The 14,199-nt window shown below is 38.9% G+C and overlaps 1 protein-coding gene across 1 annotated transcript in view; it reads right to left on the reverse strand.

Annotated features, from left to right (window-relative positions):
- The window catches only part of LOC121948064 (ephrin type-A receptor 6-like), a 69,064-nt gene that overhangs the window by 15,269 nt on the left and 39,596 nt on the right, over positions 1-14,199 (reverse strand). The window contains exons 7-8 of the mRNA XM_088076625.1: positions 12,799-12,954; positions 11,545-11,895 (exon numbers count right to left, since the gene is read on the reverse strand). Of these exons, the coding sequence (XP_087932751.1) occupies positions 11,545-11,895; positions 12,799-12,954 (507 nt within the window). The remainder of the gene's footprint in view (positions 1-11,544; positions 11,896-12,798; positions 12,955-14,199) is intronic.

The following is a 14,199-nucleotide window of genomic DNA, read 5'->3' on the forward strand; positions in this document are numbered from 1 at the left end:
GCCAGAGAATGATTTTATGTTTAAAACATATAAGGGTTTAGGGGAAAAACATGAGCAAAAAAATGGCAGGTTTGCAGCAGGACTGAGCCACCCGGAGTCACCTGTCCGAGAGGCCTGGGGAAATGAGAAAATGAGCGGTTCCGGCCATTTATTGCTCGAACCACTGCACTGAACTCTAAAGCGAATCCACCGAGTTCAGAGACACGACTGCAAAACACAGTTTGAAAGTATCTTCAGCCATCACAAGAAAGATGTCAACATTGAACAAAAAGTAAAAAAAAATACAATCTGAAATAGAGCCTGAGAAAAATGCATGCTATACTATACAAATAACTTCCCTCTCCAGCTTACAGAAGACAATCTCAAGAAAAACAACTTTTGAGAAATGTAACAAACATCGTTGCCAGTTGGAAGGGAAATTGTTTCAGTGTAAGAGGAATACCCAAAGGGAAAGGAGGGCCAAGAAACAACACTTTTGCTGTCCAGCTCCGGTATGATCTGTGGCCTGAGACAAACGTTTTTGTTAACCAAACCGCTAAACCTCCAGCAACTGTTTATCATGTTTGTCATTATTGCTGAATTTGGGGGAATATTTTGCGGAAGGCTGCTGAGGAGACACAAAATCACCCAGCAGAGATTCAAATATTTACCATCAATTATTCATAAAGCCTTCGCTTGAACAGAATATGATTTGGCAAACTAATAGATCCAGTCCCTCTGTTGTCGAGCGTGCTGTTTGGGAGATCATTGTTGGAATACAAATTCAAGCCCAGATTGATGTCTTAAACTGTCCTCATGCTCAGAGAAGCAGATCAACTACTACACACAGAAGGCTGCAGACTGTATTGGGCACTTGAGAAAGGTGATGTGTCACTGCATTTAGTCGGACACATTGGGGTTCAGATGTGACTTTCACATCTTGTCAAGAAGCGAGGGTTTTCTTGCAGTAGCTCGGCCCAGACGCGACTCTTCACAGTCCAGCAGCTTGACCATTTCGACTTGTATTCATACAAAAAGAGAGCAGGGAGAAAAATGGTGCACGCAGCAAACAAAAGTTTGATGCTGACTCCTGCAAAAATTCACACTGGAGGTGACAAGTATGTAAATTTAAGGTGTGTCCAGCTTTTATATTACAATGCAAAAATTCAGACTCCTGACTCGAGTCTGTTTGAACGTGCATTTCTCTATGAACCTCAGCTACACCCTGTTTGTGACACTGAGCCACAGAAAAATGAAGGTGAGCCACATCAACTAAGTTTTACGCCTTTTACAGGATCCAAGGAGACAAAACCAAGGGTGTCAATCTTTAAAATATCAGTAGCACACATGAACAGCACAGGATCACTGGAAAGCACTGTCAGTTTACAGAGTCAGATCACACAGCTGCCATGTCAGCTATGTTACTCCAGGTAACATGTGCCCTCTCTATCCTGGTGGCAGGTGGTGCCTGAGCTGCACAGAGCGCCTGAAGATGTTGTGGGAATATCTCAAGCCCCTCAGTCTGGCTGCCTGCTGCAGTTATTAATGGCAAACAGCAGACACAACAACAAAAATACACACCGTGTATTGACAGAAGACTGCAGTGCAAAAGTGCACAGGCTGAAATCCACTGAGTTGCTATGCAAATGTCATCCGTGCCACGCCGGAAAGTTTCATCTTAACAATGACCGGTGCTCTGTCTATTGGTGAAAAAAGCAGTCGGTAAGTAAAATATTTAACACCAGATCCTTTGAACAAATCTTTTAGCAGGTTTTTTTTAGGTAAAAGCATTTCAGATTATGCTGTGGATATATATTGTTTCTGTCTGATTGATGGATGGCCATATTGATAATACAATGTGTATTATAAGGGATGTAAATCACTAGTTTTATCACAATATGTTATTATATCAAATCTTTGGACAAATATACAATATTTGCTGATATCACAAAGTCTGCCATGCCACAATTTAGATTAGATTCACTTCAGGTGCCTGTGATCAATATGAGAAAATGCCAGTAAAAACCCTTACTGGGATTTCAAATTAAAGGTGCATCTTAAAGATGAAGGTATGTATCTATGTTTTCACTTTGCACCCATTATATTGAATCTATAAATCCCTCCAGATTGATGTATCATTACATCCCTAATGCGTATACTGTACACTAAACAATAGCAAATTAAAATGGTGAACAGTCGGACTGTAGCTAATATCACTATCGAATAATCTGCAGGTAGTTTTCTTAATTAATTGATTTATTTTTGGGATAAAAAATATTGGAAATTGATGAAAAATGGTAATCACAATATTCCTAAGCCAAAATCTTAAAAAAAAAAAACTTTTCTGACCAACAGTTCAAGACTCAAACATGTTCATCTTACTATCTTATTACAGAAAGACAAGAAGCAGGAAGTGGATAATTTTTGACTTATTTGCTTGAAAAATGAGTTAAATGATTAATAAAAAATAATTGCTGATTAATCTCTGTCAGTTGATTAAACTAATTGTTTCAGCTTCAACACACAGAATTGACAGGCAGAGAAAAATCTGCGGTTATCCACTGTAAAAATGGAAGTGTATGCAAGTAAAGGTATGCACAAAACCTAGAGCGAACATAGGCTAATCTGAATAGGAACAGCTACAAGATACATTATGGTCCATGTAAGCCCAGCAGAGATGCCCACAGTCTAAACCACTCGAACTCCAAAGTCTCTTTTTATCACCACTGTACAAAGATCATGAGCATGTTTGTGAGGGCTTATTATTAGCTTGAAATGTCAGTAAAACCATAAAAATATTTCTTGCACTAAATTCTCAAAATGTGCACGAACAGACCCTACAGTTTGACTACTATATATGTGATTGTGATTTAGATGAATCTATAAAAACACACCTAAGCAAGACTGGTGCCCGTAAATGTTGTATTTTAATAAGGAATAATGATGTTTCTCTGTTGGCACCGGTGTAACCAGGCAGATAAATATGCATAACCCACTTAAGGGATAAGAATGTCCACGAGAATCACATTACCAGAGGGGGATTTCTGTCTGCAGCATACAGTATAATGTTATGTATCTATCACCACACATATGTGTGTGTGTGTGTGTGTGTGTGTGTGTGTGTGTGTGTGTGTGTGTGTGTGTGTGTGTGTGTGTGACTGTGCTTGAGGAGTGGAATTTTCTGTGCGTGGACATTTTTGCAATGTAAGAAAACTCTCCAAAAAACATCTAAACTCTCATGCAAGAAGCTATTTTAAGTTCAGGATAAATCAATCCCCTGGTTAGAAATCTCCTAAGTGAGCTCAAGGAAAACAATTAGGGTCATTTCAGTTCAATCACACTTCACACATCAAAAGATAATTGAGAATCTATGAGCTCTATAGCTGGTTTATTGGCAACATGTAAAAATAGGTTAACCCTCAACTGTAGAAGCTCAAACAGATAAAGAAAGGACAGAAGGGGGAGAAGAGAGAGGGAAGGAGTGAACAGGGAGAGAGCTGTAAAGAAATCCCACGAGGCTGCATCTCCCCAGCATCTGAGCATATAAATAGACGTCAGCCTTATTCCCACAGCAAAGGAGATGAAAACATGAGAGAATCCACTGGGGAAAAGGAGAGGGCTCCGAAGAAAAGAGCAAAGTAAAAGAGAGAAAATCTCCTGAATCAGGACACCACGAAACAGTGGGGAATGTTCACACGTGGATTTAGCATGTGAGACCTTTCCATGACTCTTGTTGTTATTTTGTAATATAAATATTTATGACGGTGAAGACACCACAATTGAAACCATTTTGGATTTTACTGGAATATGCAGAAAACTGAAAAATAGACAAGTAAACAACAAGTCATTTCCAGTGTAAGGTGGCCATAAGGTTCAAATAAAAGGTTATCTACATAAATCTTGTTAGGAACCAATCTACAGGAATGTTTTCATCTGTTCAAACTGACAGCAACAGTCCATAGACAGACTTGCGTACAACACACTGGGCATATTTCATGCATAAGTATGTGTTCTTTGAAGATGGTTATGAAAACAAATGTTCATGTATATTATGCACGTGTGTGAGAGAGAAAAGAACAAGCCAGAAGTCTGGGTTTTGTACACACTGCAGAGAGACAAACACTACAAACCAGCCCAACATTTCTATGCCACTGTTTGACTAATTAAACATATGCTAGGAACACATATTGTGAATGTCTGCTAAAAAGCTGCAACTGAAACTGTAAATTTTGCTTTGTACTGTTGTGTTGTCAGCCTGTGGTTTCAGGCTGTGTAAGAACAAAAGATGTAGGTAATATATTAGTTACTGGGGCCCAGAAGCTGTCAGAGGCAGATGCAGTCAGTGATGCTAATTCAAGGCTGGTTTGCAGGATTTTAGGGATGCCTTTCAGTTCAATAACAGGGCTATTTGGGGTAAGGGTGGAAGGGGTATGTGGATATGGGAAGTTAGGGTGCATGTTACTAGTATTGGTTCGGTTCATGTTCCCCAACTTGCACGCCTTGTATGTCAATCACAGACCGGATCACTCTGACATCTCGGATATGTCTTTACTTTAGCGTCCATAATACTGGTGTAGAATCAATAAAAAGATTTGAGAGAAAAAATAATAATAGGGGATCAATAATTAAGTCTTATCGCAGGGAGGAGAGTTGGCAGCAGCTCAAAGACCACAGCTCAACTCAAAGTCAGCCAGTGCAAACCCCAGGGAGGTTTTGATATCAGACCGCCCCGATTCTCCACCAGATCAGCAAACTTTCTGTTAGACACAGTGCTGTCCCTGGCTACCAGCCTGCTGTAAAAAATTGGAATTTGGATATTATCTACCTGGGCAGGCCACTCGAGTAGAGCCTATGTCCAAGGGATGAGCCCTGGAAGGCCAAATCTAACACCTGGTTGTGTGTGTGTGTGTGTGTGTGTGTATGTGTGTGTTTGTGCTTGTGTGTGCACATGAGCATGCGCATGCGCTTTGAGGTGAGGACCAAATAAAACTTATTTGCACTTTATTTGGGCCAATCAGGATTTTGTTACACTGCTGGTCAGAAACATTGACTGGCTAATGTCAGACTGAAGGGTAAGTGGCCTAAAACAATCATAATCAAACTTATATGCACACTTCTGAATGTAATATTACTGAATAACTAAGTTAAAAAAGTCAGAGGACAATTAAAAGTGCTAATGAAGCATATTACTACTTGATTATGAATAAGTTTAAATCTAAATCTTAAAACTGGTATGGTGAACACAAGAACAATCTGTAGTGGAGGAGCAGAGTCTGGAATAAACTGAAAGACAATGAGCACAACTCTGTAGGGATTTAACCATTTAAATCAGCAGCTATTCGATTTCGATTATTTCAGCAAAGGATCAATACATCATTAAAACTCACATTTTGTGAATGATTTGATTTATGTAATTCAATTAGGTTTGGCTCTTCCAGGCTTCACAAATATAAAATCGAACATGGACCACCGACAGAAACACATGTAAACTTCTCGAGTGAGATATTTCGTCCAGACGTTAGAGAGCTCAATATTTATTTTCAGCCACTGCTAGGACACACATCTTAGTTACATAAGAACTACTTTTAACTCAAAGTGGGTCTATCTTTGCGCTTCTCTCTGCTCCTGTTGTACAGGCACATTTTTCCTCTGCACGGCAAACACCTTTCACAAATTTGCACTGATTTCTCAGTGCCTCTTCCCAGAATACTGCAGTGAACTTTGTGGGAGGAATCATCAGTGAGAAATGCTCTGCTGAGCAATAACTACAGTGTATTTTGAGGGGAGTGCAGTTCGCTGTTCATAAACAGAGAGATCGTCCTGCTCACTCTGATCTGCGTTGCTACCTTGTGAGACGTTAGAACAGCTGACCTTCATCAGCTTCAACAAGCAAGAAACCAGCAAACTGCTTTACAAAGTGAAATAAAGTACGGAGGAGAGCGTGCACAAAGAGGCATTCAAGAAGATCAAATGTGTCTTCTGATGACTCTATGACACAAAAAACCCAAATATTTCTCAGCTCTTACGGCTATGACACTGAATAATAACTCGGTGTATTATAACACTCTACTCTGCAAAAAACAGAGTGATCATGCATCTTGCTTAAGTGAGCGTTAGGCTATAACTTATCAAGGTTAGACAAGCACACAAGCAAGAGGGAAGAGAAATTATTAGTAAGTCTGATTAATAGGTTTACCATGATTAAAAGCATAATGAGGCATTAATACGCAATTTACAAACAGATAGCAAGCCAACAGAAAATAAATCGACCTCCCTCCATCTCGCTAAAAAAATCCAGTTAATTGCTAATTCTGCATTTGATTGGCTATTATTCAAACATTGACACAATATCACAATCAATTACATGAATCACCTTGCAGCGTCTTAGCTAATTGGCAATGAGCCTGTCCATCCTGAGTTCATCCAAACATAAGTTTTAGACAAGCACAGATTTACAACAAGCCTCTCGCAACTTAATGAACATTCCACCTCATTTGAATTTATAGTACGTTTTGGAGTGCTTGACGAATGTTTTGCATTTACAGACATATGGTGCTTTGAAGAATCTAAAATACATTTTTTTAAAAATATTGGTCTGTTTTCAGACTGCATAACTATCTCAAAGATTTTCACCTATGCGCAGATTAAATATATAATAAATGTCAAATGATGCACGTTACTTGCTTATTAACATATGTGTTTGTATTTATTACGAATGTAGCACAAGCATAATACTGTGAATTACTGGTGGACTATGAATATGAATTGCATGATAATGAGGTATGGAAAGCTGCATTCAAACAGTATGAATAGCTGCAAACTTGCAGAACTCTTTGCTTTGCTTTCTATTTAGCCCTTTTACCACATACAATTTGAAGGACAGATATCTACATAGTTAAACTCTATGCATGCATGAGTGTGTGTGTGTGTGTGTGTGTGTGTGTGTGTGTGTATGTGTGTGTGTGTGTGTGTGTGTGGGGGGGGGTGAGGCAAAAGAGTGCACATGGAAGAGCAGGGAAATTACTAACTGACCATATGCAGGGCTGTAGGTGGTACATGGGTGAAGTAAATGTCATATGTGTATGGATTAGTTTCCCTGCTTGTTTGCATGTGTTCCTGGCTGTGTGTGCATACAGTGTGTCTACTGAGGAAAGGCAGTTTGACAAGTTAATCCATTCTAAACATCCGCATGGAAACATCCCCACAGGCTGCTTCTCCTCCTCTACAGAGATTATTTTGCATTCCAGCTTCCTCCCGTCAGTCTGGCTGCCTTTGCCAGAGAGACGAGTATGAAGTGACACACACACACACCTGACATCTGGTTTCCATGATATGATGACAGCCTATCAGCAAAACATTTCTAAAAATAATACTTTGAAGCAATATTTTTCTCTGTATGATACGAGAAAATTAGCCATGCAAAATGACTGTAGTTTTCTTGAAAGAGCAGGTGCATGATGAGCCAATAAACACAGCCAATAAACGCGGACGTCCTCTAATCAAAAGGTCAGCGATTCAATCCCCTGCAGTCTACATGTCGAAATGTCCAAAATACTGATAGCTCAAATTGTGCTTGAATGTGCGTGTGAATGGTGATCACTGTTGATGAGCAGGTGGCACCTTGCATGGTAGCCTCTGACACCTGTGTGTGAATGTGTGTGAACAGGTGAATGTTGGCTTCTGCTGTAAAGCATTTTCAGTGGTTGCTGAAATGGGAAAAGTGCTGTTTAAATTTACCATTTAATTACACCTTAAAGTCTGGAAAATCCACAGGATAAATCTCCCTGGTTCTGGTGACCCCCTGACTTTTCATCTAACCATAACTCTAACCATCAGGTCAAAATTTAATATTGGCTAATACTTGTATTTACTTTTAAATAACTACAAGATAATGACATTCTTTCTCAGCCGTACTTTGTGTTTAGTGTAAATTAGTAAATGTTACAATGCTACTGTTCTAAACTATGCCAAACATGGTCAACATTACCTGCTCAGGCTGTTCTCATGCATGCTCATGTTTGTATGCATGACTATGAAACGTAATGCACCAAAATGCATATATAACTTAATCATGAGCCTGTAATTCGAGTATAACCCATGTAATCAGGAAGGCTGCAACCAAATGACCAATGCGCTGTCAGGAAAAGACGATTACTGGCTTCTGCTGTAAAGCATTTTGTGTGGTCTCTGAGATGGGAAAACTGCTGAATAAATGCAGTCCATTTACAATTTAAGTTCACCTTAAAGTCTGGAGCTGGTCCACAGCTTTACCAAATATCTCCACAACATATTGATGGATTGCCATGACATTGTGGACAAAAATCCATGTTCCCCACGGGATATAACTTTATCATAGGCCTGTGAAGACTGCAATCAAATGACCAATGCATTGTTGGGCTTATAAGAATAAGGTAGTATAAGGAGCAAAACCTCCACATAAGGGGTTGGATTGGCATGATGGGTGGTCAAATAAACCCAGGAGACCACTGTTTGAGACCGTGTAAAGCCAAGTGAAGTTTGAGCTATTTTAAGGTACGCTGTCATCATGTTTCTTTCATAAACCTAACCTATGTAACATTACCTTCCTAAACTTAACCAAAATAAATTAAGTGCGTAATATGACAACACCCAACCATTTTTCTTTTCCTAAACCTAACATACATAACTGTGCATCAATTACAAAACTTGAATACGGCAATTGTTGGATGTTAATTTGTTTAATGAACTGTTTTATGAAGATGCATTGAATTGCTAAGCATCAGCATGTTAGTATTGTCTTCACTCTTATTATGTTTAAACAACACAAAACTTAGACTTTGAAATTCAGACCGGGGACGTATTCATTATGAGATTTTAGACTGGTCTGTAGTGTTAGGCCAGCCTTAATTTTGCTTTTAGATTAACTGAATCCAAGTTAGACAATTTAACAAAAGTGAAGACTGACCTATTTAAAACCTGCAAAGTTAGTCCCCCCTGGTTGATTCAGAACTGGGAGCCAGGTTTTTATGGTAACAATCAGTGCCATCTGCTGACCAAATGATAAAAAAGAGCAAAATGTGGCTCATAGTTATGATTTCTTAACAATGTTGTGGAGCGAGTAATGAAAATTTAAGGTATTGCAGTGACCACACGTAAATATACAGCAGTGCAGACACTGCCTCCTGTTTTTGTTTGGAAACTACCCTGATTGACATGTTAGCAGAAGTAGGACAAATTAAAAAGCCACAGCATCTCAGCTCTCTTTTTTTTTATGTCACAAGGCATTTTTGTATTGTTCTCTTTTGCCCTAACAACATTTTCTGCTGGAGTGAAGGGAGCTGAGTGATTTGACGTTGATGGCTCGGTCAGCTGTAGTTTGAAAAGTCTTCACATCAAATTGGACCAACCTATGATAGTTAGCAACTAGACAGCTTCGCGCATGAATTTACATCAATCTCAAGTGCGACTATTAGTTTGCTCTAAGTCAAAGTCTGTCTTTGTGAAACTGGCCCCAGATGTCTTTAAGAGACTTCTTTTTCAAACCTGCAGATTGGCTGTAAGTGTAGTACAAACTTCAATCCAGCATAGCATATTTGCATCTTACTGTCTCCAGAACTGAAAAAGTGGAACGCTCCTGTATGACATGTAAATTTTCTTTTCAATCTCCTCGGTTTCATTAGGAACTAAAAGTATTTTTCAGATTTTTCTCTGCTGAGTTACAAAAGGTACACCGCAACAATCTTTTTCGATTTAGCACAGATATACCCAATTCTCTATTTTTATATCTGAGACACTGATGAGCATCTGCTTTGTTCTCATCAGAATTTCATCTCAATACTGGCTTGCTGGGCTTGCTTGCCGAAGGGAGAGAAAAAGTGCCTATACAGTACATCTCAGTATAATTTATTAATCTGCTCCCTTTCCTTCCTTCATCTCAACCTACTCCCATCAATTATTCCATCAATATTCTTTCCCTTAAAATATAAGGTTCAGGTTTCAGTAGTTGAACTCGGGTCTCTTATTTTTTCCCTATTCAAGCCCAAGACAGCCCTGCCTTGAGGACATCTATCTGTAGTTGATCTCAGGTCAGCCGGATACTGCTAATTAGGAGTAGGTTCGGGTCACAATGGCTCTGTCAGCTATTCAAGGGGCAAAGGTTGCTTCACCTATTGACACATTAAGCTGGAGGGAGAGACAGACACTGGGGAAGAAGACAGGGTGCTCAGGAGGGAAAAATCTAGCTGCAAAATAAATAAAGGTTCCTGTTACTGTAGCATAAATATCTCCGTCTGCTCCAAAGCATCCGTGAGCTGTGAAACAGGTTTTATGCAACTACAAAGGCTGCATATGTCAAGCATAAGCATGCAAATGTAATATTTATTAATAATGTAGAGCTAAATATGGCTTGTTAATGTTACCCCTCATCAATCTGTCCTGGCAAAATGAGGACATATGGAATACAAAAACCACAGATGTTCCGTAAACTAAAATTGGCCATTTTAAGGAAAAAATACAATTTAAGTGCCCTACAGCAACTATGCACCAGTGTTATTAAATTAAACTCAAAACCTTGAGCTACATTTTAATTTTTTAAACACAATGGACAGTGATACTTCCAGTTATCACTCGAACTATTTGGCTGAATCCCTCACATCCAGTCCACAACATATGCCATAAAATGTTCAATTGAGAATGCAGAACAGAACAGAACAGAACAACTAAAATAAATGCACAAGAATATTTTTGTACATATTTTTTGTTTTTTGGTATTTTGGTGAACATCTTGTTAATGCTCATGCAAGTTAGGGAGCTCAGGGCATCGGGTATTGATGGCCAGCATTATTTCTAGTCAAGTTTACTGCTCTTTTGCAAGTTTGGAAACTATTTTTTAGCGGTTTTGCATGGCTCCCTGCCATCACAAAGACTGAATGGCCCATTGGGAAAATTCCCACTATTCCAGATGGCCATTTTGTCCGTGCCAGCAGGATTTAAATGATGAATGTGTTGAATATTTTGTGGCTTACCATGTACAATTTCAGCCCTGCAAATTTTTTTTTTAAATTGATTACTGTAATTATGAAATTCCATTGCTGCAACTAATACCTGTTTTTGTCATTAATCGTTTTTTTAAGTTACAGGTTAATCAGGAAAAATATGTTTAAATAAGACCTTAGAGCCCAATGCAAAGTCTCTGATTTACTTTTTTTGCCCGACCAACAGTCCAAAACCCAAAGTTCTTTAATTATAGTGATGAAAAACATAGAGAGCAAAGCCTCACATTCCAAGCTAGAATCAGCAAATGTGTGGTGTTTTTGCTCAATAAATGATTTAAGCTAATAATCGATTATCCAAATTGATTATAATTAATTGTGTGTCTGTGGAATATCAATTAATCCACTTTCTGTTTATGCATTCATGAGATAAGTAATTAACTGTAAATCATATCCAAGTCAAGAACCCATAAGTCAATCCTATAATTCTGTTGGAGGTACATCTGCTTGTCATCGTTGCCAAAGTTGGATCCGAAGACAGAAAATAAAACAGAACAAAATTTCCACTGAAGTGAACAATAGCTCAGCAACTCACCAGCTTGGTGTGTTTGGACGGTTACATTTGCCAGCGAACGTGCAGACACCCCGAGACCAGAGACACCATTTGCAGCCTCCACATGGAAAGTGTAGTTGGCATGCATGGCAAAATCTAGTATTGCCACAGAGGTGCCAGTCAGACCAAGTGGCCGTGGGATGAACCGCAGGTCTGGCTCACACGGCTCACACTGTGTCAGACCATTGTCGCCGTCTCTTCCATCACAGCGCTGGCACAGGATGTTGTAAGTGATGTCCTTCCTGCCTCCTGTGTCGCTAGGAGGCATCCACTGCAAGAATAGAGCCGTGTCATTGATCAATGAGACCAGGTTCCTGGGAGCTGACGGAGGCCCTGAAGAAAGAGAAAAGGTATTTAGAGAGAGTTTACTCATTGATAACTCACTAATCACTTTGTTTATATGAGCTTATATAAATGTAACATAAAACACATTCATAGGGGCTTGGTTATCATATGATTGAATACAAGAGGGGACGAAACACATGATCTGTTAATACTGATGCCATTCTAGAGCGTAGATCTCTTGGGAGAGCCACTGACAGTCTACAGTTTATCAAGAATGATGAAATGAGCAGCAATAACATCTTATTTCTGGCATACCACTCTGCAAAAAAACAGGTCTGTATGCAAGTATCAGTATTAATGAAGCTAAAGTGGGCACATGATGATCAAAATCTGTTGATAAAAGGACCTTTAGAAGAAGGTAAGTACAATTTGAATCTGTATATATGTAGGTAGATGTGTGGGTGGCTCGCTTTTAACTCATTCTACAGTATTTTAGTGCAACAACCTATACGTCAATTTTCCGGATGAAACACAGGTTGGATTTTTTCCCACCAAATTTTACAACTGTACAATGTCTGGTTTGGCAAAGTGATCAGACCTGAAGTTGCAAGTGTGACTTTGAATAACTACTTGTAAGCATATGGGTGTTAAAGCTTTCTGAGTGCGTGTTTCATTCCAGCATGCTACTAGTCAATTTCATGGATGCTACTGACAGAATTCCCCATATCAATGAATGAGATACATCATAACAGATGTTTTTTCCTAAGTTGAGATATGGTGGAATAAAGTTATGGAGGCATATATCTAAATTTAGCCAAAATAAAAAAAAACAGCAGATGGATAGGGGAAAGACAGCACGACAAACAGAAATAAATTACACACATCCAAACAGAAACCAAGAATGTCCCAGCTGAAAAAGAGAGTTTGTTTTTTTGTATTCGATCTACTAACTTGTACAAGCCATGGTTGAGGCGTCTTTTATAGCTCTGTAGAAGCCTTTATCGCAGTGACAGATGGTGGCGGCCTGGTCATGGCTGGAGCTATGAGGAGGACACTTGGAGCATTTAGTGTTCCCAGCATATGCCTTGAAGAAGCCTGGCTTACAAGCTGAAGAAAAAGAGAAGAGGGGGGAGGAGAAAGCCAGTTACACAGGGCTAATGTTCCTCATGTGATTGCATTTCTCTCAGCACACATACATTTAATTACATTCCCAGCTGCTTCTCTTCCTCACCTGTGGTCTGACCTTATTTCTTGGGGTACTATGGATCATTGTCACCTTCTTATTAGCTCACTAAGCAACATGCTTATGGTGCTGTCCATTGTCCAGTCTAACTAATGGCGCACACCTGTAATGCACCTTTTCTCACTCACACACACATTTTGCAGTGGTGGACAGCAAGAAAATACATTCACAGTTTTTTGCATCTGTTCTTTACTCGAGTATTACTTTATTAGAAATATATTACTTTGACTTCACTACATATGAAAGGCAAATATTGTACTTCTGACTCCATGACATTTCTATGAAGGCCCTCATTACTCATTACGTTTGCTTTTGAAGTCAGTGGATTGTTTTTTTTTCCTCTAAAATGCAAAAGTCCATAAACTGTGATCATGAAGTTTTGTGTGTGGTTTGTTAGTCAAAGTGGTGTTTCCATATAGGGGAGGTCATCAGCAGACGGCTGTATTTGGTTATGTGGTGTTAGTAATGGTTACAGCAGCAGATGGAGATAAAAACTCCCCACCAGATCACCCATGGCCATACCTCATGTCAGCGTTTCGGTTTTTGAGAAAAAAAATGATTTGTATTGTTTTGAATATTTGCTCTGTTTACTGCCAAAAACTTTTCCTCTTTAACAAATTAAAAATGACAAGGGTGGTCCTTTTGTCAGTTTGTATTTCTGTGGGCATTTATAGGCTTTTGCAGCATATTCAACAAGCAAGCAAATTAGTGCAGTCAGCGGTTGTTTTAGGGTCCTCAGGTCCTGTAATTATATTGTGACAATATACAGCAATGTGCTGACATAAAAAAGTACTTTGAATACTTCAATATTTTCAAAAGCAAGTACTCCGGCAGACTTCCAAAGCAGACAAGAGAAGTGTTGGAAAAGTTACTGATCACTCAATGACAATCACATCATGACAGTACTTTACAAACTTACTAAACAACAACTGGACAACAGCTAACGTTAAATTAGCTTAATTTGCTAACGTTTTACCTGTAGTTAACAAAACTAGCTTCACAAAAGGTGCATTCTTAATTTACCAACGCCACATACTTATCTTTGGTTTAAAAAACAACAACAAAAAAAACAAAACAAAAATAAAAAAAAACACAGAAAATGAAGACAA

This window comes from Plectropomus leopardus, chromosome 1 (assembly GCF_026936395.1).
Source record: "Plectropomus leopardus strain MGB_pleo_1.0 chromosome 1, ASM2693639v1, whole genome shotgun sequence".
Lineage (NCBI taxonomy): Eukaryota > Metazoa > Chordata > Actinopteri > Perciformes > Serranidae > Plectropomus > Plectropomus leopardus.